This window comes from Neurospora hispaniola (assembly GCF_033458365.1).
Source record: "Neurospora hispaniola strain FGSC 10403 chromosome Unknown B0T23scaffold_7, whole genome shotgun sequence".
Taxonomy (NCBI): Eukaryota; Fungi; Ascomycota; class Sordariomycetes; order Sordariales; family Sordariaceae; genus Neurospora; species Neurospora hispaniola.
Window position 1 is genome coordinate 2,929,637 of NW_026944412.1, and position 23,998 is coordinate 2,953,634.

The following is a 23,998-nucleotide window of genomic DNA, read 5'->3' on the forward strand; positions in this document are numbered from 1 at the left end:
TTTTCAGCTCAGCAGAAATTAGATACCCAAAGTATCATACATTCAGGGTGGTTTTTGACCTTCAGAGGAAGGGAGTGGGAAGAGGAAGGGAGAGCAGAAGAGAAGACAGGGAAGAGGAGGAAAGTTCGGAAACTCGCTGGTGCTCTAACTGACAATCAGGGCTGGACAAACGACTCGAGTGTTACGGGCGGCTAACAGGAGGGTAAGGGTAAGGGAAATGGTGAACAATGAAAGGGGGGATCTCGAGTCTTCACCCTCGTGTTAAGATCGGGGGGCTCCCTACTGGCTTTCCACAATTCCCTGGTATCTCTCCTGGCTGTGTAGGCTCGCAGCAAACACAGAAAGAACCGGCACCAACAGCAGCAGGAGCACGCACAGCATGTATCACCAAGGATATCGTCTCGGGCATTCACTTGCAGGAATTGCGGAGAGGAATCCGGTAAATCTGAGCGGAGAACATGACGGGGAAAGCGAGGAGGAGAGGAGGGGACAAAGGCTGTCAAGGCGGTGAAGGGGCGTTTGGTCGTGTTGCTTGTGGAACAAAGGGCGTACGAGGGAATGTTGCTTTTTCTCGATTTGGTGAATTTTTCCTTCTTTCTGTTTTTGTTACCGCAGAAGTGAGGTGCCATGCCAGCTCTGACTGTGCCATGCCACGGCAGGCCTGCCACGCCTGCCGTGGCAGGCAGCATGGCGGTGGCAACAAACTTCATATGTGTACAACAACGAAGCGAGGTACCTATGTGTTACATACCGAGAAAAGGCTCGGGAAGGGAGTCGAAGTTGAGATGGGCTGAACCGGGCCGAGAGAAGGGATTTCGGACCACGAAGTGTATGAGCACTGAGCTGAACGCAGCTTCCTTGTCTAACTGATACCCCTGGGTGGTTATGGTGTTTTCTTCTTGTTACTGTTGTACCAGGGGCAGCGTTGTTGTGATGGGACTCTTTGTTTCCACTTATTTGTTATTCACCCCCTTTATTTCACCTGGTGTGGTTACGTCTTCTCCTATTGTACTGCGTCCATGATGAATCGGATCACCCTGCTCTCTATATACCCTGGGTCTTTGGCTCGTAAACCTCTTTCAGAAAGGATGCTGATGTGTCGATGCCTATTTGAAGTATTCAGTCTCTCGCGTTTCCTCCAGGTTTAAGCAGATGCTATACACTCTTGCCATACCCGGTAATCCGGGGGAGTGTCCATATTTCACCACCCTGTTTTTACTCAGCAAGCCTAGCTGATCTATACACTATCAGCTCTTTCTACTCGTTCTGATACCGGAATGAATCCCATGTCCAAAGATTTATCGACATCTTGGTGCTGCATTTTCCCCTACGTTCCTGATATCATACAATGAATGGCCTTTTCTCTAACCCAGGGACTTCCTCCTCCAAAGATCATCTCTCCCGTTGCCGTCCCCTTTTTCTTTTAGCCAGCCCAAGCTCGGATTGAAAATTTACTCCCGACACCAGCTATCCATGACATCTCCCCATTCCGGCCCACCCTTACCCCTCTCGGGCCTTCCTGTTCGGTTCCGGTTCAGCTCACTAGTCTAGTCTAGTTCACCCCTTTTTCACCCTTCTTCACCTTCGTTGTCTTGTCAGCCAGCCTCATCATACAGTTTTCTCGAGCAACATGTCACTCGCATGGCTGTGGAATGACTTTTACGTATGACGATTATGTACCTAAACGAAACGTGAAATCGTCGGAACCCAAAGGGCGGCGGCGGCTCGCAGGAATGGCACCCCTTGAGCTTTGTTTGTGTGTGTGCCCATGCAGGAATAGGGGGTTTCTCACCAATATGCTAGGGGAAGTTCTTGAATTTTTGAATTTAGCGAGATCTTGGGTGGCTGACTGAGTTTACTGTTGTTGGTTGTGGGCAAAGTAGAGGAGAGTAGAGGAGAGTTCAAGAAGTTATTGGATTGTGCTCTATCCGGATGAATTAGTTCAATGGTTACCATTCACACTTCAATTCCTCTGATTTCAACCCAGTGCATCCCCGATTGCCGGCCGGACTCCGGCATGCGATTCTTTACGTTCATACTTGTTAGTTGTATTTTCCTTCTGCTTATACTCAGCAGGTATATATCAACGAGCCTTTCCAGCCAGTGTTTTCTTAACAGATATGGAAAATACCGGTAGATCGACAATATAGACACGCTTATCACAAATGATCTTTGATCGATGGAGGTCGTTATCATGATCTTGAATATGATCTTCAGATGACGGCTGTCCATCCTGTCATCTTATCATTACATGTCATCTCAACCCGACTCCGATTCTGTGACACCTATCAAGCCGATCCGACCAGCCCATTCATTCGACCAATATGAAACCCGTTCCATAGCGCCTTTCATCTGGTATAAAAATGTAACACACATAACATCCTGTCCCTGGTACAAATACAGTAGTAACTCAAAAGATCGTTCCTTCTTTTCTTCATCTCATATCTGCTGTCTAAGGAACACTCATGACATGCGGTAGAAGTAACAACAACAAAAGTGGTATAAAACGTTCTCTTTCTCCTTCTGTTTTTTTCTGATTTTTTTTTCTCTCTTTCTTTTTCTCCCTCTTTTTCTTTCTCTGCTTAAAGAGAAGGAGCAGCAGTGGTGGTGGTCTCGGCCGCCTCTGACCCAGCAGCAGCAGCAGCAGCACCTTCCGCGGTGTTAGCGTGGAACCCATCTACCGTGAGAGTAACGGCACCGGCTTGGACAAGCTGTATTACGTATTGGGTTAGTCTCAATCCAGATAAGAAAACAGTCCAGGTAGGTAAACTTACAGCACGCGACAAATCATCAATCAAATCATCGGCATCCTCAATACCCACGCACAGGCGAATGATATCCTCGGGCATCTGCCTTTCGGCGCGCGTCTTAGCGTCAATGGAGGCATGGCTCATTCGGCAAGGCATGCTGATCAGCGAGTTCACGCAGCCAAAGCTGACCGAGATGCCCCAGAGCCTCGCGGCCTCGACAATGCGCTCGCTCAGCGCCACATCGCCCGTCTCAAACGACAGCACGGCGCCAGCGCCGCGGGCCATCGACCAGTGCAAGTCGTACTGCGGGTGCGACTTGAGACCGGGGTAGCGCACCTTGAAACCGTGCGACTCGAGGAACTCGGCGATGCGCTGCGCGTTGGCCTGCTGCTTCTCCATGCGGATGGCTAGAGTCTTGACACCGCGCATGAGGAGGAAGGAGTCGTTGGGCGAGAGACCGCAGCCGGTGGCGTTGACGGTGAAGTACATTTTGTCGCCCAACTCGGTGTCGTTGACGGCAATGACACCCGCCATGATGTCGTGGTGGCCCGACAGGTACTTGGTGCCGGACTCGTAGACGATATCAGCGCCCACATCAAGCGGGTTGAACAGCATAGGCGAGAGCATGGTGTTGTCGACGACAACCACAGCCTTCTCGTTAGCCTCGTGCGTGATGCGCGCAATCGTGGGGATGTCGCAGATCTTGATAAGAGGGTTCGTGGGGGTCTCGAGCAGGACCATAGCGGTCTTGGGAGAGATGATCTGGCGCACACTTTCGACGTTGGTGGTGTCGACGTGGTGAACGATAACGCCCTGGTTATTCTTGAGGTAGGTCAAAAGGCGGTTGGTGCCGCCGTACAGGTCGTCGCCGGTGATAACCTCGTCGCCGGGCTTGAGCAGGCGGGTGATGACGTCGAGAGCGCCCATGCCGGAACTGACGGACAAGCAGCGGTTCGCGTTCATGATCTTGGCCAAGTGGCGCTCGAGATGGGTGCGGGTCGGGTTGCCGGAGCGAGTGTAATCGTACTCGCTGCCGCCGTTGGAAGACGACTGCTTGAAGGTAGCGGACTGGTAGATGGGGATGCTCGAGGCGCCATACTGGTCCTTGGTCTCGGTGTAGACGAGCTCGGTGGCCAAGGCATATCTTCGGCCATTGTGAGGGCTCGAGGGTGCGGGTGATGGCGGGAGATGGTGGCCGTCAAGGTCTAGGCGAGAAAAGACCTTCTTGGCGGCTTGCGCGGCCGGGCTGTCACTGTTGGGAGTCGACATATTTGTCGTTGTGAGGATGTGGTGTGGTGGTGAGAAGGTTGTAGAAGCTGTTACCGCTTCTGTATAGCTTTTCGATGCTGCTGTTTCTGCTGGCGTACCGGTGGTATGGATGGAACGGATAGAGGCCGATGGTGTGATGAGTCAAAGCGCGACGTCTTTGATTTGGGCAGGTCTAGGCGATATGCGGCGGCGACGGGAGCGAAGAACGGAGGAGTGTAGTGGATCTGGAGATGCTGGTGGCAGTACGTGGAACCTGGGCCTGGATTGAGGGGCAAATTGCGGTTGGTAGCTGGACGTTAAGTCTCTTGGAAGGACGGGTCATACAAATCCGAGTTGAATCAGGGAATTCCGTATGTAAATTATTGATGGTCTGGTCGAGTATAAACATGCAGAAGAAAAAGAAGAGAAAGAGAATGGCGAAATCAGGGCCAGTTATTATAAGACGAAACCGATCGAGACGGGCAACGGTGGACCTTCGGGGCAATATCGTGCCAGTGACTCCCCGGTTGGACGAGTTAAAGTTCCAGATTGGGGCCCCTGGTTCCCCAAGATTTGTGCCCGGTGAGGGTGTGGATTGTGTACCGATGGAGGATGTGTCGATGACTGGTTGCCAATTCGCGTGGACTGGACGGGACTGGATGTCCGGCGGGGGTGGATGGATGAACTGGGGACGGCATTCGGGGTGGTGGGGTGTTGTCACCCTCTGTCGCGGTTGCCGTCCAGCGGTACATTGGTGCCGAGGACCTACATATGTACAGAGTTGGAGCTACACTACAATTGTGGTTGGTCCCTTGCAGCAGCAGCTGTAGTGTAGCCGTCCACCCACAATTCGGTTCGTCGACCGCTTCATGCCGTCTTTTTCCATGTTACTTTCGTCGAGTTGAATCATCCAAACATCTGGACCACTTGCACAGCTAAATCATCATATCCACACCAGATGATAACATCCCGACTTTGTTTACTTTCAACTTGAAATACCACTCATTTCTCGCAATGGTATCCCAACAACACTCCCGGATATTGTCTCTTCACACTAAATTCGCCATCCTTTTCCTGCTTGTCCGACCATCGGCGTTGCGAACGGCTCCACCTTCAGCCCAGTGTCGCATTGAGGACGCAACCCGGGGGATCCACGATGGCAAGGTACCCCGCCCGCCCGCCACGTCTCGCTTCCCCATGAGGTACCCGGTTATCTGCCAGAATGTAGACAATGGTCCATTTGTTCACTAATTGTGTGGGGCTTCGAGAATGACGTGCTTGGCCCCCAGCCGCTCGCCGGATATCCAAAAGTTCGGACACAGAACGGGAGACCGAAACGGGAGTTTGTGCTTCGGGATATTGGTTGCGTTCATTCGGTGAACGGTGTTGAAGGAAATGTGCTGTTTTGTGTTGGGCTGACCGAAAAATTATTGATATTGCAGCCTCGATTTTGGTTTCGGGGCACTGCTGCAGGATCAGGCAGTTGTCACGTTCAGGCCTCGGAGCCTCAGACAGACCGGTCAGGCAATCAAACAGGCAAATCAAGAGCCAGGCCGGACAACCATCAGCGTCTGCACAGCCTTGAATGGCTTAAACACCCTGCTTTCTCTGCCGCACAAGAACATAATGAGGAAACGAGGCTGTATAGATAGGACTCGAAAGGACTCGGACAGGACTTCCTCGGTGACCTCTTACAGTCTCGGATCACGATTCCGCCTAGAAAGGTCGGACTCGAATATTGATACCTGGGTCACACACGGGTAGGACCGATTTGAATGTTCCATAAGACTTCCAGAAACCAAGATAAGCTGGAGATTCCAAAGTAAGGCTACCAGTAAACGGTGGGTTCTATGGGTTTGATAAACTGCGCCTGCGCCTCCTGTCTCGGAGTGTGTACTGGTCCAATTCCTCTACCTGGTCAGAAGAAATGCCCTAGCAAGTCTTTGGCAATGATGGTATGACGCTCGTGATACTTTCCAAAGTTTCTTCGCTGTCCTTTGATCCCGCACTAATGCTGCCTGCTTGGCTGGCACTGTGTTTCTTTTTCAGTTCCCATTTTTCGGGGGTACTGCCCACAACCACACATTAAGACAAAATGTCCTCGGTCTCAGTCTCGACTTCATAGATCTCTCTCACGCTCATGGCCGCCTCTGGCCTGACGGAACTGGGACGGCTGTCCGCCGCCAAACTGGGCGCGCCACCCTTGCGACCGAAAAAATCATTCGTGCGCAAACCACGCACCGTGTTGGGATCCAGCTTCTTTATCGACTTTCCTGCGGCCTTTTGGTTCCGGATAGCCTCCCTCATGGGAACCATGGCCGCATCACGGCATGCCTCTTTGAGCTCGCTTCCAGACATGCCTTCCGTTACCATAGCAATGTACTCCAGATCAAATCCGGGGTCGCGCTTTGTATCGGCGAGGACGAGCTCAAGGATACGCCGGCGCTGGTCCTTGCCTGGAAGCGGGACGGGGAACTTCTTGGGCATTCTGCGGAGAATGGCGTCGTCAATGTCGTTGATGCGGTTGGTTGCGCCAAGGACCATAATTCTGGCGGGTTGGCCGAGAGAGTTGGTAGAGGTAAGACCATCCCAAAGAGTCATGAACCTGTTGTTGTGGTTTTAAGGTTAGCTCCGGAAGCCCAAGGTTACACATGGCGCATCTTGAAGTAGAGCAAAGGGTCACTTACTCGGCTTTGACCATGCCGCTAGCCTCATGCTCTCCGCTTCTCCTTGTTCCCAAGACGGCATCGATCTCGTCAATGAAGATGATGGCCGGCTGCAGCTTTAGCGCAAGCGAGAACACTGCGCGAACAAGCTTGTTGGAGTCGCCGTACCACTTTTCTGTAAGAGTCGAGATATGCAGATTGATAAACGAGGCGCCGCTCTCGTGCGCCACAGCTTTGGCCAGCATGGTCTTTCCGCAGCCAGGAGGGCCATATAGCAAGACGCCCGAAGGCGCGGACAGTAGCGTGCCGCCATGCGAATAGAGCTGCGGCATCGTGAGCGGGTAAATGATAGCTTCCCTGACCTCCTCGATAATCTCGTCCAAACCGCCGATATCGTCGAACCCAACCGGGATGTCCTCGGGCGCAACTACTTCCAGCGCTACCTGGCTCTCGTACTCGTTGAGAACGAGGTCCTCAACCCGCACGCTGGAGGGTGAGTCTTCGGGGACCTCATCGTCGGCGAACTCGTCGTTGGCAACCTTGGATTTGTCTCGTGACTTTTGTATCCTGGCCAGATTTTGTTGAGCTTTCAGCCTGTTTTGGTCGTGCTTAGCACGGTCGGGGTCGATGAGCTTTGCGACGTGGGGGGCGACGTAGTCACGGAAGATGAAGTATACGGATATTGTCTGGAGAGCAAAGTGTCAGCAGATTGTGGTGGGCGCATTGCATCGCGGCTAGCAGAGCCCGTACGGTAGCAGCTAGTAGCAGCCCGGACATGATGTCCTTGGCCACACGCTTATTATCGGTCATTTTGACTTGTAGAGTGAACCCTGGCCGGGTCGGGAGGGGAGTTGACAGCCCGCGGGTCGCATCCAAGATTTGAGGGCTCTTTTGTCGTGGACGTCGTGATCGGCGGACTGGTAAGAGGATACAAGATGTACAGAGAAACAAGGGCTAATGTAATGAAGCGAACGGCATGCACCGGGCAGCAGCAGTAGTTGTTGTTCGCGTCCAAGTCAATGGACGTGACTGATGGAGGATGGGAACTGAATCATTAGAAGTTGAAAATGGGTCCCCTCGAACGGTAGTCCTCGGCTTCAGCTTGCCATGTGCACGCAAAGAATGGGGCGCCACCCCAGTGGCTACAATGTGACCTTCCATGTCAATCTTGCCAAGACCTCACACTTGTCCCCAGTGAATGGTCCCGACTCCGTTCGATCGATCGAACCTGACAAAGATTGGACTCGAACTGGAACAGCACCGCACTGAAACCAAGCGCCAAAACAACGACTCCAGTCGCACTGCGACACGTGAAGACGGACGCGGCGCCTGGGCGGATAGCGCAGCTGCTATCGATAAGCTCCTATAAGTAGAGGTAGGTGCCAAGAATTGCCCCCTATCGGATCGCATCAGATGGAAAACAGCCAGGGTTCCCTCCATTCCGCCTCCACTGCCGCTGTGAACGAGCACCTCGATGGACGACGGAAAGGAAAGCTCGGGCCCCACTCACCCCTGGGCGGCTCGTATGGACGCGGCTCATCCCAGAGGGACGACAGCAGGACTTCGACATCACCGCTAGCAACTAAATTCTATAATCCGTATCTAATCATTTACAAAACACCATCTTTTCCCTTCCCGTCGATCCTTTGTACGAAAATCGATTTACGTCGCATGTGAGATCCAATACCACGCGGTTCTAGTGCCGGGCAGTTCAATAAAGCAACGGCGGATCTCGCGGTTCGGTTTGGTTCTCTTTACAATCTCTGTGTATTGTTTTCAACTTGGCAACTTTCAGACGGCCGCCCGCCTCGCTGTTGTCGCAAAAGTATAATTCGCAGCCATGTTGTCATTCATTCTCATCCAGAACCGACAGTACGTTACCTTACCTCCTCTTCTACTACACACAAGCGCATCATGTGTCACAAAGTCGCAACATCAAATAGCAGATGCGCCACACCATACACACACATATACATATCTAAAAGCCATTGTCGCAAACTCGATAGACTAACACCAATAAACAAAGGGGTAAAACCCGTCTAGCAAAGTGGTACGTCCCCTACAGCGACGAAGAAAAGATCAAGCTCAAAGGCGAGGTAAGTCCAGTTTCCCTCTCCCCCCCCCTCCCTTTCCCCTTACTTAACCTCCCCCTTCTAAATTCTTCACAACCCCAGATCCACCGCCTAGTAGCCCCCCGCGACCAAAAATACCAATCCAACTTTGTCGAGTTCCGCAACCACAAGGTCGTGTACCGACGATACGCGGGCCTGTTCTTTTGCGCCTGCGTCGACACGAACGACAACGAGCTAGCCTATTTGGAGGCCATCCATTTCTTTGTCGAAGTGCTGGACAGCTTCTTCGGCAACGTCTGCGAGCTGGACTTGGTCTTCAACTTTTACAAGGTGTACGCCATCCTGGACGAGGTCTTCTTGGCGGGCGAGATTGAGGAGACGAGTAAACAGGTTGTGCTGACGAGGTTGGAGCATTTGGATAAGCTGGAATGATGACAGGAGGAAATACGGCGTTGGAAGGGAAGAAAAGGGCGAAACGGATAAGGGGCTAGGAGCCAAGGGGGTGGATGAATGCGGATAAGGGGGGCCGGCTGACTGACGGACCGCGACCGACCGACCGGCCGACACACGGAAATATCAACCAGGGGCTTGGGATGGACGGTGACGAATACTGACTTCCGCGCTCGGACGGCTCTCGGCAATTCCAGCCGAGCATACGGGTGCAGTAACGAGGTCTGACCTTCTGCCGAACCGTTCGAACGACCCAGACCCTCGACCCCATCAACACAGGGCTGAGTTGACTGAACCCTACATGACCACGACCCTCGGATGGGAACGCTTTGGGCTGGTAGACGTCAACCTTTTGCCGTCGACACTTCCAGTGAGAAACGATCACCGACTATCGAAGCATCGAAAAGGGATGGCAGGAGAGAAGGACGCGAAGAGGTGATTACATATACCCATATCACACATAAGGGGCAGGAAGATGCTCAGCAAACACTGAGCAAGCAAGCTGCCTATTCTACCACACCAACAGCCCCTTACATGGCAGGGCTTCTGAGCTTATACTTAGAGTAATCGATTAACTAATCTTACAAAGACACCGCGTCGCGAGATCCGAAACGCATTGCTCTATGAAATATTGGTGTTCCTTCACGTCTCTGCCTGAGAAGCTTCCGATGTTCTCTTTCAAAGCATCAAGTTTTCGTCAGTGGCAGATAACTGAACCGTCTCTGCAGCTCAGCAACGAAGCGAGCGTCAATGGCCGTTACTGACACTGCTGTGTGGTGCTCGCCATGAAGTGAACCCTGAGCTGCAGAATCGGATACCTACCTGCCGTTGCCACCAAAAAAGTTGCAGAATTAAACTCGACCATGGAGAGACGTTCGTCGACTTGGACATGCACCAAAGGGATGTTTCAATTCGAAATAACTGTTTGCTCGCTTGCAATCTGTATTGAATTGTGAAACAAGACCGTAAGAGGTACTTGACGCCATGATCCAAGTAAGTCCGTAGCATATCTTATCAACTAGTCGACAGACGGGTCTGGGGACAAGTGCAGACACTACTGCGCCTTCGACCCCTCGAAGACTGTGACGTCCACTTGATCTTCAGGCTGAGAAATCTTAATCTCAACAGGTTCAAGGTCCGCTTCAACGTTCATCACGTCTTTGATGGCCGTCTCAGATTTGCTACTGTCTCCAACCTCCTCTGCGCCCTCCATTGACGTGCAATTGTCATGGTCATTTACTGTGACCCCATGCCCAGGCTTGACTTTGCGGACGATGTGAGCGCTCTCAGCCGAAGTCAAGTTGATTGTCTTAGGCAAACTGAGGGTCTCCGAGCGAGTCGTGGCCACAATAGAAGGTGACTCCTTCTCAACCGACCCGGAGGTAGTCTTTGCCGCCACCTCAGCGATCACTTCATCGACAATTGCAGAGACGTCAACAGCCGCAGAGAATCCAAGAGGCTCATCATCCTCCATTGCAGCATCAACAGGTGGCTTGAAGCCAATCCGACCGTCTCCGCAAGGGTGATGAGTTTGAACTCCGTCTTCATCGCGATAGAGAATCTGCATTTCAGTATGATTCTCCATCACGACATCGATAGCCGGCGTGGAATCGACACGTCGGGGGCCATCAGTCAACAACGCAACAGGCGTAGCTTCACTATTAGCCTCATCAATGGCCGTACCAACGGGCTCGGCTTCCGTCATGACTGTGTCACTGGCCGATTCAGCGTTAGTATCAGCTGAAACATTTAGTTCCTCCTCCGGGTCCTTGGGGTCTGTGTCCCAGAAAAAACTAGACGCTTGGCTGCGCATAGCTTTGTCAATCTTGTTAATCCAGACATTCTTCCGGTTCTTGAACAGCTCCAAGATGGCTGGATGATACCGAGTACCATGACGACCATCAAGTCTCTTCTCCGTAACACCCAGCTCCACAGGGGGCGAGGGCTCCCGCACAATATTTGGAACTAACTCTGGCTTAACCAAAGTAGTGTTAATGGTCGGCTCGATCACACACGATCCAGAAGACTGTCGCAAGTCATTTTTGAACACCTCTGGCAGCCTACTCTTCATAGGAGCTCGTGCCAGAGGCGAGACGGTGGTGCTGGCGATCAAATCTGTCAGCTCAGTGATGAAAGATCCTTCATACAATGCTGGGCGATAAACGTAATCGACCTGATGAGGCGCCGGCATTTGTGGCTGATGCGTCTTGCGGGACATCAGGTCCTCATTTCCGTAGACAGAAGCTGGCATAACTCCCTTTACATTGTCATCATAGTAGAGAGAACTTCCTCGCCCTCGAATTTTAACTCCCGTGGGCCGTGAACCCAAAGGTCGATAGGGCGCATCGGGCATATGTTCGAAGGTATCGCCGTGGTCTAGGGCCCTAAACTGAGGCGGAGAAGATGGCTCTAGTTTGTGAAAGCTCGGTTGGCGACACGGGTGTTTCAACCGATACTCCCTAATGGCCCGGGGGTTGTCTCTTCTCGGTAGAGCCTGCCGGAGAGGAGAAGGAGATCTGGATCTGGATCTGGATCTACTACGCCTTCTTCTGTATCTCTCCCGAGACTTTCTCCTCTCTCTCGACCGATCCCTATCGACGTGATGTCTGGTTTCTGACTCCCTGTAGGGTGAACTTTCCCTATCGTAGTGATGTCTGTCTCTGGGCACCCTGTATGGTGATCTTTCCCTTCCAATGTGACGTTTATCGTTCGGCCCCCTCAATGGTGAGCTACTCCGACCTCTGCTGGGGTGGAGTTGACGACCTCGTTCTGCAAATCGCTTTCTCTGCTGAGTGAGAGATGTAGGGTTCATGTTCCTCTTACAGACTGTGGCATAGTGGTCACCGTATCTGTTGCAAAAGTTACATTTGTACTCGTCGGGCGGACTCTTGTCAAACGACGGATCGAGGTTTGTTGGGCATTGCATGTGGTAATGTCCTGTAATCGAAGTACAGTCAGCATGGCTGAATCTCGCATAGAGGTTCTCTACATACCAGGGACGCCGCAACGACCACAGGAAGTCTTGTTCTTCTCTTGGGTTTGAATCGAAGTAGGCCCTGACTGCATGGTCTGTGCCCTGCTTTTCTTCGCTTTCTTCGTTTTCTTCTTCTTTCCCTGAAGGTCAGTGGTCATGATGGCTTCATCCTCACCAAAGACCATTCGGTTCGCTCCGGTGAGGAAGGACATAGTGTTCTTTGTTTGAGGATCTACGTCCTCATCGGAGCTGATGGCAACGACGGGACGTTGCCAGTCATCTACATCAATGACTTCGCCTTCCTCATGCTTATTGTCACCGTACCTGGACAGCTTGAGGCGGTCGGGGTGGATCTGTCCAAAACCAGCGACAGGATGCGCTTCGGACGCCTCATTTATTGAGGGAAACTGCTGCAGAGTCTTCTCCGGTGGAGGCGACGGCTGACAAGGTTCGTCTGTTGGGACAAGGCGGGGTGCCTTCGTGGGAATATCGTAAAACTTCTTGATCTCAAGCTCCGCCAAAGAGAGCCGCCTCGCACTTAGTGGCTCAGCGTGACTGTGTTCATGGAGCCACTCTTCGAAGGTTCCGACCACATTGGTACTATCATAGCCGGCGTCCTTGAGAAAGAAGCACCATTTTGCAATTTCGTGGCTAAACAATCTCTCATCGGAGCTGTCAAGTTCCAGGAGATGGTCACTGAGCCATGTCATGAAGGCGTAGAGCCGTTCTCTCTTTGTTGTCGGTTCTGGCCCGGTATCCAGACGCACAGCGAGCTCCTTCAGGGAGAGTTGGCCGAGTGTTCGAACACCCAGCCGCCCGACAAAGGCTGTCATCTCCTCTTTATATTCCATCGTCGATGGTAGGGTAGTGCAAGAGATGCTAGCTCTTGGTCGCGAGTATCAAATGAACCCTATCAGGCGCTTTCTTCGGGTTGTTGGCAAGATATGGTGATTTTCTGTCCAAACGGGGAATGCTGGCTGGTTTCTGGACGCTTTTAGCCGCGTTGCGACTCGGTGGCGAGACCCCTGCTATCAAAGTCTGCGGTACATGCGGCTATCAGCGTCAAGTCCTTCATGAGATGGATGGTTTTCTGTTGACAGCACAGATGTTTTGCTAAACATACAAAAATGCGTGATCCGAGAGAATTGCTGCGGGTAGATGATTGAGTTGCATCAATTTGAATAGGTAAAAGAGAAGCAGGAATGGTTGACAGTAGGAGTGCCCCTCAACAAGCTATTTCCCAGGTTTACGTGAGGGTGAATGACGCGACCGTGGCTCTGGCTCGTTTTCCCACCCGTGACCAGGTGGGAGGGACGCGATACCAATGGGAGCAAGTTTCCTTGAAAGCCTCGTGATATCCGCTTCAGTTGTTACTTGGAATATCTTGATGGACAACCTCAGCGAGATGTTGGAATTGTGGAAGGTCAAAGAAATCAACTGATTTGGGCTGCGTCGATACGTTGGTGCTGTAATATTCAAGGGTATCAGGACCAGGGCAGGCAACTGGCATCAGGTGTGAAAGCAAGGGACACAAGTTGAGATGAAAGGAAAGAGCAAACGTCCATCAATTTCACGGCGGGGATCCAGCGAGCAAGGCAGGAGCTACCCTCGCTAGCTTTGCCAGATGGCTTCACCTCTGGCGTGGTCGACAGACGGGGGCCTTCCATCACATCAGCCTCGTGTACAGCAGTCGAAGGCAGGAGTGAAGAGAAGGGGGAAGAGACAGCCCTGAGGGTTGCGTCATCCTACCTCTACCAGCCTTCCACGGAAATATCGACATGGGAAGTGATTCATATACCCTCAAAAGAACTAATTGGGTGTATGGTGGTTGGGGGGGTTTTGGTAATTCAAGAATCAGAAGAAGCTTGCCATATGCCAATAGCAACGCGGTATCCAACAGGTCAGTCAACACCAAGCGAGTAGCCGAGGTACGAGAATATTCGAATTGATGATGATTCGCTTGAAAAGTCATGAGCCAACAAATACCGCTGCAAAGATTCGCTCCCATACTTTCGTAGTTTGGTTCTGCAAACGCTCAAATCGCTTGAAAAAGTCCATATTATGGCAAAACCCTGCTACTTCTTCAAAGCCGCAAACCGCTTAGCCAGCTCGTCCACGTCAGGAATGCCGTCGGCGATACTCCCTTTCGCAGGTGCCTTCTTCACAACTCCACCACCCGCTGGAGATTGCTTTGATTGTAGTTGCTGGTGGTTCAGGGTGACTTTGGGATGGATATTGTCGGTTGACGGCGGTGGTGGGTTAACATGTAGTGGGCTCGCAGGTCCGAAGGACACTGGTGGTGTAGCCTTGCTGAGCTCCTCCTGAGCCTCCGCCTCCTTATCTTCCGCCTTTAAAGGTACCTCGAGGTTCTTCTGAGCCTGCCCACCGCTCGGGCTCTCATCCTCGTCCATGAAATCAGGCGGCTCGCCCAAGTTTGCCTTCTTCTTTGGCCAGTTCACGCCATACACCTTTGCGATCTCCTCCAGATAGCCAACAACAAGCTCTTCCCGCGGTGGCGTCACGCTGAGCTTCTTGACTACCTTCTCCGACACCTTGCCATCCGAGTTTTCCACCGCCTGCAGCGCAAACTCCTTACCAAACTTCTCCGCGAGCAGCGTCCGTACTTGATGGAGCTCCTTAATTTCGGTCTTGGGTGCGGCGTAGATGATGCTCTTGACGGCCTCCTCGAGACCAGGATCGCAAGTGGGCGCCTCCAACAGACCGGCGCGGGCAAGCAAAAGTTCACAGTAGAGCTCCAGGATCTCGTGAAGCTCGGTGGTGATGTCTGACCGGATGATGTTCTCAACACGGATGCGGGCCGAGTCCTCCTTGCCAACATCAAGCAACTGCGCCATAGCCCGTCGCTGAGTCTTGGCGAGGGCTTCATCTCGTTTCTGGACCATGCGCAATCTGGCAATAGCCAGTTTCAGCTGAACTTTGAGTTTGGCCTGTGTTCAGAGTGAGCTTCATCGTCCATGTAGACGTCACATGTCGTGGCATAACTTGAGGTGGAGCTAGGATGACGTACCACAAAGGCAGCTCCTGCGGGAGGCATTCTTGATGTGTTTAGGGTGGTTTGAGGGTGCTTGCTGTGAAAAACAATGACTTTGACTAGGTGAGCGATCCAACTTTGAGCGGCTGGTCAAGGACAGATAATGAAGTCAAAGATATGATGGCGTTCAGGCAGCTTGCGAGGTTGTCGTCGAGTTGGAGGAGACGGGACGACGGGAGCACCACAGCTTGTGTGGGGTAGATGGTGGGACCGTATGCGGATCGACAGGGCCATTGGCTGTTGCAAGAAACGGGTCCTTGCTCAGTGGACCGGATGCGTAGAAAGAAGTAGAGAGTACTTGCAAGCCCTTGTGAAATACCCATCATAGCATGTAGATCTACTTACTTTATGTTCCATTCACAATCCCACCTCCTGACCACTTTTCAGTGCCCTGTACACTACTCGATTTCGAGTTCAACCAACTTCACCACGATACGTCTCGCAGCTGATTCACTGGACCCAGCTTCATAATTCCGGTCGATTTCTCAGAAGATGAGACATCAAACGCGACTACTGTTTCTTCTGAACTGCCATCGACGCAGGCCCGGTCCAAGAACGTTCTGCAGCGTATGTGCATCACGTGACAGTATGTACCGGGAACCCTGCTGGTTGCCGGAACTTCAACGACGTCCGCCGAACAACCGGACATCAACTCTCGCAGCTTCTTCTCTTACAACGGCCTACCCGACTTTTGGACTCCAGTTCCATCCTCCCCACCTCAACTCCTTCCTGACTTCTCCTTGTCATTTGTGTCACTAATCCTGATATTCCAATACTTTGTTTTTTGCTCCGACGATTCTATTTTAACTCCGCTCAGAATCGCACGCGTGGTCTTTTGTCTCCTCGATTATTGTTACCGCTTCTCTTACAAGGCAACTTATAGACGACTTGATCAGACAATCGCCCTTTAGTATCAGTCAAGATGGCGGACAAGGACAAGGATAAACAGTACAAATACCGCCAGGAAATCCAGCAGGTTAGTAACTCACCTTGGACGCAAAACCACAATCGTGTTTCGCAGACAAAGTGCCCTGACAAGTGTTCGGCACACTTTATGACTTCTCTCTGCTCATATCTTGTACTCTGGCATCCTCATCCCGTCGCTTTGTACCCGTGCACGATTTTGCTTTATGAATGTGAATCTCTGAATTACACGCTGTTTGAAGCAGCTCAGGAAAGTGGTTAGAGATCCCGAAGGATCGTTGTGGGGATGACGAGCTATCACCTGGATAGTCTCGAATGTCGTCGATCCCCAGAAAGTCGGTGGTTTTGCACTGCTCACAGGACGATGCTCAATTAGAGAAAAGTGGTTCTTGCCTTCCGCAGTCAACTGAAAGTTGCATGCCAGCTCCAATGGTTGCCTGGTTGCTCTGTTACCGGTCGCGTGATAAATCGGTCTTTTCAGTATTTAGGGACGCCAGGAACCTCGATTCATTCCCTCTCATAACAAGCTCACTCTGGCCTTAAGAAAAATCAACTTGCGTGTGTCGGCTATTACCTCCGTTCTTGCAATCGACGGCGACTCTGCACGAGCCGCTGTCTTTTCCTTCGCCATTCACCCACCACCACGCAGCTTCGACCTAGACCTGTGATTTCAGATTCACGACAAGTCCCAAAAATCCGAAACCATGAGGCTTCGTTCTGGAACTGTCGCGTCGGCCGCGAAGGAAGACCTATATTCCCCACAGCCGTCAGAGCTCATTCTGCGGCGTTCGACACGCATCCAGCGATCACAATCGGCGAGACCATCACAGACTCCCAAGCCGTCAAGAAAACCGAAGACGACCAGTTCGGCGAGCAATACCACCCCTCAGATCTCGCGAGGAAGGCCTCCTACCAGGTCCTCTGGCCCACGGCCACAGCAGGTCTCTACTCTCGAAAGCCAGCGGTCACTAACATACACCCCTACACGTCGTGCCTCTACGGGCAGCGCTCCAAAGGAGCTTGTGGAGAGTTCCGCCAACAGTCCAGGCGTGCCTTCACAGCTTGTGTCCGCGGACCCAGTCATTCACTCGGGGACCGCCTTAGCGACCTCTTCCGAGCAATCATTCCAGGATTCGGAGTCCCTCCATTCTGGATCCCCTATTTCCGGCATCTCTCAGACACTTTCAGTTTTTCAGCATTCTTCTGGCCCTTACATGGAGGAGGATGATCAACAACTGTCCGTACCATCATCTGTCTCGATGTCTATCAGTAGCGGATCCGAACCTTCCCCGCGTGCCCATGTGTCTTAGAAAGACACATACCCAGGAGGTAGCTTAGAAGAGCAACAACACTCGTCCACAACATCTTCAGTCTCGATGTCTATCAGCAGCGGGTCCGAACCCCTTTGGGATACCGATAATTCAGGGCAGGTCACACAATTAGAAGATGACACAACTTCAGCCCACGTACAGAGCAGGAGAAAGAGAGACTCATGTCATGGAAGTGTAGCCAAAGACGTTTCTATCACTGCTGATCGCAGCTTCGAGTCGCTCTCTGGAGTTCTCGACAATGGGCATCTTTGTTCCGCAACTGAAGAGCCCAGTCGTCTTTTCTCATCCAAATGCTCATCACCTCCGTATCAACCATCGGAAGTCCCCAATTCGCTAGCAAACTGTCCGGCTGCACCGAATGAGAGCCCAGGCTCTGAGACCCAACAACTTGACCAGCCGGCTACGTTGAAGAAGGCCCAGGAAAACATTGTCAAGTCCCAGACGACAATGAAGCAGGCCCAGATCACTACTGGCAATGAGTTGCAGAACATTACCAGAAGTGACGAGGGTGGCCAGACCTCGGTACTGCTACCGGAAATCACAGCTCAGCCTCAATGCGAAGATCACAAGTCCGCGGCTGGAGGTTCTTCAACAGAAGGTGGTACTAATGATGTTGTCGAAACCTTTTGGAGCTCTTGTCACCCGAGCGAGGACAGAATCAAGACCATCAGTAGCGCCGAGGTCTGGTTTACCTCTCAAGATCAAACTTTTCAGCCCATAGACGTGGACATGGAGTCCAATGACCATCCCGAGGAACCACTCATTCCTGAAGACATCACGCACGATCAGCCATCAGAACCTACCACTCAACCGGACGAAGCTACAATGGATCCCGAATGGGATGACTGGATTGATAATGAGATCATCATACCTTCAGCGCCCAGTCAGATAAATACATTCACGGGAGAATTTTCTACACCAATTGGTCCTTCCATTTCTTCCTCCGTCCACCAAGTTGGTGATGGATCTGCTCTCTTCCAAGACGCGTTCAACACTGCCCTTGATGAGATCAATACAGAAAATCAGGCCAAGCGACCAAAGTATTCAATTCCCAATGACATAATATTCCCTTCAAGTGATGCAGAAACAGAGCGTAGAGGCATCAACGACTTCGTCAACCCGTACCCAAAAGACCCTTGGGAATTTTACTGGAAGAAAAGAGCAGAGACAAAGGACCAGTTTATTGCCAGATTTACTAACAATGTTCGTCAGATGATGTACGTCTCTGGAGAAACAGGCGAACCATCCGTTGAAACCACGAGTATCATCGAAGACATTGTGCGCCAGCAGGTCATCCATATGGTAAGCCATTACTACCCACTCGCACCCTCTACATATACGATAGAAAACTTACGACTCACACTTTTTGTCACAGCTCAAAAACTGCACCGAACTCGCCGCCCGCCGCGGCTCCCGCTCCATAACGATCAACGACCTAATCTTCCAAATCCGCGACGACGCGCCCAAAGTCTCTCGGCTGCGCACCTTCCTCTCTTGGAAGGACGTGCGCAAGAACGTCAAAGACTCTGAAGACAAAGGCGGTGACGCCGACATCGGCGCCGCAGGCGAAGACCCTTCGGCCGCCGCGGGAATTGTTCCCGGCGCAGGCGGCCCCGTCGATGACGCAGCCAAGAAGAACAAAAAGGCCAAAGTCGGCTTGCCCTGGGAACCCTCCTCCTTTTATTCCGTTGAAGTTCCCGAGCGCGAAGACGAAGAGGACGAGGAGGAAGAAGAAATGAATTATATCACGCTCCAACGCCTGCGCAAAGCCGACGAGCGCACCAAGGCCATGACGCGCGAGGAGTACGTGACCTGGTCCGAGTTCCGCCAAGCTTCTTTTACGTACCGCAAGGGCAAGAGGTTTAGGGAGTGGGCCGGCTTCGGGCAGGTGACGGATAGTAAACCCTCTGACGATATCGTCGACATTTTGGGGTTCTTAACGTTTGAGATGGTGCAGAGCATCACGGAGGAGGCGCTCAAGATCAAGGACCATGAAGACCTGCTCAAGGAGCGTACGGGCGAGGCGGGTCCTACTAAGAAGCGTAAGCTGCCCAAGGGCTTGTTCGACCCCCTGGGGAGGGACGCACGCCGGTGGAGCCGAGACATATTCATGAAGCGTTTAGGAGGTTGCAGGATCCGAGCAAGAAGAGGAGGGCCATGTTGAATGGGACTAGACTGCAGCCGAGGACGGATTTGTTGATTATTTGAGTTGGGTCGAGGGATGCCTGGGCTCTTGCCTTGCTTTTACAACCAGTGGTCGACATCGCCACGGCTTTGTCTGGCTGAGAGGATGCTCAAATGGCTTTTAAGGGGCTATTAAGAAGGGCTAGGGATATCTGGCTTAATTTTCTTTCTGTTTGAGTGAGAACGGCGATATATATGTTGGAGTCAAGGCACTACGGCGCAAACAGGTTTAGGTCTTGATGTCAATAGTCTAATGAGGGAGAAGAGAGGGTCGTTCGTTCAGTGCCGACTATTCACTTGCTCCTCACTTGGTGTCGAGCATGGCGTCTCTTGATGAGCCCGTCTATTGCTTTTTGTAGGTGATGATGTCCAAGTCACAACGAATAATAACTACACTCTTGCTAGCCAGATAGTACAACTTGATCCCAGGTGAAGTCTGTATCTCTTCCTTAAATGGGCGACATGGCGAGATGCGAACACTTATCTGCCCATATGAGAAATTAAGAAGCTGCTGGACACAAACTTTGGTATCTGACCTAAGTATTCTTTTTGGAGGAAATCCTCCAAGGTGGGAAATTCATCACCCTCAGCAGGCCGTCAGCTTGGCACGATTAAATGGTAAATTATTGAACTTATCTTTGTGACACTACCCCATAACCAAGTGGTCACCAAGTCTATCATATTTCCAAATCAACCCCCACCCCCCTCCATCCCCAAACAACAATGTAATGCCCCGCCAACAACTTCCACTCCTCAACCTCATCTAGTCCCTCCAGCGCATCCACCCGCTCTTTCTCCTCTTGGCTCGTCCACTCCTCCCAAATCTGTTCTATCGTCTTACTCCTTGCTCCCCCTATTCCGTTTCCTTCCCCGCCACTAAATCCGGCCTCTCGTAGTCGTCTCTCCTGGTCCTCTGCCTCTTTGTACACCTCCAACGTTGGCATTCTGATTTCTCGAGCAGCAAGGTTCGAGACCATCATCTTCCCGAAGGCATCATCAGGCTTGATGGGCTCGTAGATGACAATGCTCAGGGAGGATTGGATCGTGGTGGTGAAGAAGGACACAATGGAGGAGGCGGTTGAGGGAGGGAGATAGCAGAGGCAGCATTCAGAAATTATGAGGGTGGGCAGGTTCGGGTTGAGAGATGTTAACGTTAGTGGTTCTTTTTGTTGAGGTAGACTTGTTTCCTCTGTTTGCTCTTCGTGTTGTGTGGTTGAACCGGTGGTAAAGGGCGAAGCGTGAAGTCCCCTGGAACCGATCGGTACTCCTGGCGGTAGTGGTTGCTGAGGCTGTTGCGAGGCCGCAATGGCGCGGAGATCTAGCCCGTGAACCCAAAGCTCGCTTCCTTTGTGCTTTTCGGCCACGGCCTTGCTATGCCAGGAGTTTCCTCCGCCGTGATGACTCAATTCCTCCACGGAGTCCGGGTCGGATAGGATAGACCGTAGCTGTGGTGCGCTACAGACGATGCGCTGCTTCTTCTCGCACATGGCGGGGAAGTCGATCTCGTGGTAGATAACGCGCTTGCGCGGCGTTGATGCGGAAGGGGAGAATAATCGGAAACTGCGAGTATCGGTGCCGGCGCCTAGCGAGACAATCTGCCGCCCTTCTGGTGAGCTCTCGGTATCGTCAAGGAACTTGTCAACAAGCTTGTCGATGGCCGTTGTGCGAGCGTAGGTGCCTCGGTTGATGATGGGCAGTCGCCTGGCGGCACCGGGGCCAGACTGGGCGAATAGCTCGGCATACGGATCGTCGATATAGCCTATCTGGACTGCGCTGAGGCGGGAGACAGCGGCGTCGGTGTCGGTGCCCTGGATGGTGGCATCGTGAGCTGCTGAGGCACTGGGTGCTCCGGGACCGTGGCCGCGACCTCCCCGGTGGATGACGCCTCGGTAACGGCCCCGGGTGACGCCGCCGCCTCCTATGCGACCACGAAGGGTGAGGAGGTTTGGTATTGATGGTGCTGTTCCAGACATGAGGTAAGCTGTTCTGGCTCTGTATAATGTTCGGGTTGGGATGCAGATAATGTCGGGTGAGCTCCCCGTCTGTGGTGTTGAGAGGAAGTGAGAGGAAGCTCTGACGTAGGTCCTTACAGCCGAAGATGCCTGTTGTTGCCCGCTGTACCTGTAGTGTATGGTACACTACGGTGCTGCAGGTGCAGGGGTGACATTCAGGCGGGGTACAGCCTGCAGGAGCTGCCTGGCGTTAGCGTCTTACTGCGGATCGAGCGGCCGCTTGCCGAATTGTTAGGGCAGGTGGGGGATGAATTGCTTCTGAAGGCTCGCATCTCCAGTGTCTGACACCTAGGGCATTTCCAATCATTTTCAACCGCTCCCGCTTTCCACGTTGACAATTCATCAGCTTCACCAGACATTTATAGCGGTTGGAAGAGGTTGATTGAAGGGAATACGACAAAGCAGGCCGACAGAAATATGGATGAACTCAGTCCCTAAAAGAGCAGTTTCAGCCCGGTTCATCCACAAGACCATCTCTAGGTCCCGTACCTACCTATCCCGTCCTGTGCTCACCCTGTTGCCTCTTCTCGGACAAGCTGGATGTGGGCGACAGATGTTGGTGGTTACTGCATGTCTGCTGTAGGCCACGCTACCGCCCCCATGGCTAGAAGCGGCTGGCCGACTGACGCTAGGTCGAAGGATGCCTTCCACAGTGCCACACTACCTGCCAGCAACAGTCCGGCCCCTGGCGGATGGATGACTTAACTGCGTATAAGACGGGATGATCATCCCCACCCGGTTCTCTGGTTTCATTTCTTCCACTTTTGTCTCGAGTGGTTTCGCTTCATCCATTGTTTCCGATCCTTCATTGTTTGCCACTTGTTCGTCTTGCAACCGAGGATAAAGCTTTGTCCATCGACATCATAACTTGCGTGCTGCTTGCTTATCTCCGACCTGGCCATTCTCACTCCTTCTTTCTACACGTTCATAGCCTTCAGCTTCCGCGTCCTCTCTTGTCTCTTTGCCCCATCATCAAGCGCATCCGGATACACAACATGCTACATCACATCGCCGCCGTGGGCGGTAGCCTCGCCAAGAGGTATATTGAGGATGGCCTGGAAGCCAACGATTCCAGCGGCAGCAACCCTCCAGCTTCAAATGACGAGGCCGTCCTCGCTGGACTTCCTTTCGTTGTATACTTCATCACGGGCCTCCTTTTCATCTATCCCGCTATTGGAGTAAGTCGCCATCTCGTGGACATATCTCTCTGTACATCATGCTAACCGCCGGTCAACAACAACACAGGTCTTTTATACGGCGCACAATGTCTACCCAACGCTTGCTATGATCGAAGACCCCAACCCACCGCCTGAATATACGCCCATCTCACTCGATGTTCAAGAAGGCTCTGTGCCCTCGGGCGAATTTGGGGTCGTGGAAGCCAACGGAAAGCCCATCACCTCGTCCCTACGCGCTACACATCGCCTTCTCTGGGTTTGGGGCCGGGAAGGCTATTTCCGCGGGCTCGTTTGCGCGCTCATAACCATATTTTCCACCGTTATTCTCGCCGCTCTTATCACAGTTTACACCTTCCTGCCACACTTCGTTGGCAGCTTCATCGCTACTGTCTTGCTCACGCAACTGTCAACCGCTTGGGTACACATCGTCATCACGCCTCCCTCCGCTCGCCCCTGGTATAGCCGCGTTCTGCCGTTTCGCTATGTTTTCCAAGCTACTGCCTTGCCTTTGCTGGTACACTGGGCTACAAGTGTCGTAGCGGTCGAACTCCCTCGGCTGTTGGCAGTTATGATTGGACTGCCACTTCGCCTGTTCGAAGAAGCGGACGACAACATGGACATGGACCTCCAGCTCCCTTCGCTTTTATTGAAGGGCATTCCAGTGGCTGCTCTGTCTCTCTTACTTTACCTTTTTGCCGTGATCCCGGCTTCAGTCATCCTCAGGCGTGTGCAAGCCTCACTACTTCCACCCACTGAAGATGCCATCGTCCCCTTTGACCGGTCCTTCAAAGGCAAGCTGGACCCAGCGGTGCTGGGTGGCGGCAGCGAGACATTCTTGACCATGAGGGACGCCTTGACCACTTTCGGGAGGGAAGGCTGGATTAGACTGGTTAAAATGTATCCCAAGGTCTTGGGGATAACGCTTGCATTTTATTTCGTTGTTACGGCCACGTTCGCCTTGGAAGGCGGGGTTGTTCTCATTCTCAACTGGCTGCTTTCCGGTGGCAAGTAAATGGGAAAGTCGGTGGACATAATGCTGTAATTTATACGTTTTGAACAGAACTACTTTTATCTACGCATACCAAATCTTAAATTTCATCCACGTCGCCCAACCTCATTGGCTTAGTCAGAAACTTGTTCACTTCCCTAGTTCAAAT

The 23,998-nt window shown here is 52.3% G+C and overlaps 10 protein-coding genes across 10 annotated transcripts; 4 read left to right on the forward strand and 6 right to left on the reverse strand.

Annotated features, from left to right (window-relative positions):
- Positions 1-371: 371 nt before the first annotated feature.
- On the reverse strand, positions 372-689 carry B0T23DRAFT_288334 (uncharacterized protein; the record flags this gene model as incomplete). The annotated part of the gene is made up of 1 exon (XM_062834260.1): positions 372-689. A coding segment is annotated over one exon (318 nt), but the record flags the coding sequence as incomplete, so codon positions are not given.
- Positions 690-2,530: 1,841 nt separating this feature from the next.
- Positions 2,531-4,169, reverse strand: B0T23DRAFT_223240 (cystathionine beta-lyase). Its single transcript, XM_062833764.1, has 2 exons — positions 2,775-4,169; positions 2,531-2,711 (listed from the first exon to the last, which is right to left on the reverse strand). The coding sequence occupies exons 1-2, from the start codon at positions 4,017-4,019 to the stop codon at positions 2,583-2,585; spliced, it is 1,374 nt and encodes a 457-aa protein (XP_062690277.1). The 5' UTR covers positions 4,020-4,169; the 3' UTR covers positions 2,531-2,582.
- A 1,497-nt stretch (positions 4,170-5,666) lies between these two features.
- Positions 5,667-7,727, reverse strand: B0T23DRAFT_223294 (ATPase family AAA domain-containing protein 1). Its single transcript, XM_062833767.1, has 3 exons — positions 7,415-7,727; positions 6,686-7,350; positions 5,667-6,603 (listed from the first exon to the last, which is right to left on the reverse strand). The coding sequence occupies exons 1-3, from the start codon at positions 7,472-7,474 to the stop codon at positions 6,084-6,086; spliced, it is 1,245 nt and encodes a 414-aa protein (XP_062690278.1). The 5' UTR covers positions 7,475-7,727; the 3' UTR covers positions 5,667-6,083.
- A 642-nt stretch (positions 7,728-8,369) lies between these two features.
- Positions 8,370-9,336, forward strand: B0T23DRAFT_223268 (AP-2 complex subunit sigma). The gene is made up of 3 exons (XM_062833765.1): positions 8,370-8,536; positions 8,691-8,760; positions 8,839-9,336. The coding sequence occupies exons 1-3, from the start codon at positions 8,505-8,507 to the stop codon at positions 9,166-9,168; spliced, it is 432 nt and encodes a 143-aa protein (XP_062690279.1). The 5' UTR covers positions 8,370-8,504; the 3' UTR covers positions 9,169-9,336.
- A 904-nt stretch (positions 9,337-10,240) lies between these two features.
- Positions 10,241-12,870, reverse strand: B0T23DRAFT_407325 (uncharacterized protein; the record flags this gene model as incomplete). Its single annotated transcript, XM_062839178.1, has 2 exons — positions 10,241-12,123; positions 12,180-12,870. The coding sequence occupies 2 exons, from the start codon at positions 12,868-12,870 to the stop codon at positions 10,241-10,243; spliced, it is 2,574 nt and encodes an 857-aa protein (XP_062690280.1).
- Positions 12,871-14,031: 1,161 nt separating this feature from the next.
- On the reverse strand, positions 14,032-15,605 carry B0T23DRAFT_223280 (regulator of Vps4 activity in the MVB pathway-domain-containing protein). The gene is made up of 3 exons (XM_062833766.1): positions 15,558-15,605; positions 15,189-15,265; positions 14,032-15,108 (listed from the first exon to the last, which is right to left on the reverse strand). The coding sequence occupies exons 2-3, from the start codon at positions 15,213-15,215 to the stop codon at positions 14,236-14,238; spliced, it is 900 nt and encodes a 299-aa protein (XP_062690281.1). The 5' UTR covers positions 15,216-15,265; positions 15,558-15,605; the 3' UTR covers positions 14,032-14,235.
- Positions 15,606-16,134: 529 nt separating this feature from the next.
- Positions 16,135-17,446, forward strand: B0T23DRAFT_323412 (uncharacterized protein; the record flags this gene model as incomplete). The annotated part of the gene is made up of 2 exons (XM_062835354.1): positions 16,135-16,188; positions 16,901-17,446. The coding sequence occupies 2 exons, from the start codon at positions 16,135-16,137 to the stop codon at positions 17,444-17,446; spliced, it is 600 nt and encodes a 199-aa protein (XP_062690282.1).
- On the forward strand, positions 17,367-19,876 carry B0T23DRAFT_223324 (transcription initiation factor IID, 18kD subunit-domain-containing protein). Its single transcript, XM_062833768.1, has 2 exons — positions 17,367-18,769; positions 18,843-19,876. The coding sequence occupies exons 1-2, from the start codon at positions 17,513-17,515 to the stop codon at positions 19,629-19,631; spliced, it is 2,046 nt and encodes a 681-aa protein (XP_062690283.1). The 5' UTR covers positions 17,367-17,512; the 3' UTR covers positions 19,632-19,876.
- A 452-nt stretch (positions 19,877-20,328) lies between these two features.
- On the reverse strand, positions 20,329-21,970 carry B0T23DRAFT_422894 (S-adenosyl-L-methionine-dependent methyltransferase; the record flags this gene model as incomplete). Its single annotated transcript, XM_062839811.1, has 3 exons — positions 20,329-21,611; positions 21,742-21,772; positions 21,866-21,970. 3 exons carry the CDS (start codon positions 21,968-21,970, stop codon positions 20,329-20,331), a joined length of 1,419 nt encoding a protein of 472 aa, XP_062690284.1.
- Positions 21,971-22,511: 541 nt separating this feature from the next.
- Positions 22,512-23,998, forward strand: B0T23DRAFT_223414 (uncharacterized protein). Its single transcript, XM_062833769.1, has 2 exons — positions 22,512-22,841; positions 22,909-23,998. Exons 1-2 carry the CDS (start codon positions 22,659-22,661, stop codon positions 23,851-23,853), a joined length of 1,128 nt encoding a protein of 375 aa, XP_062690285.1. The 5' UTR covers positions 22,512-22,658; the 3' UTR covers positions 23,854-23,998.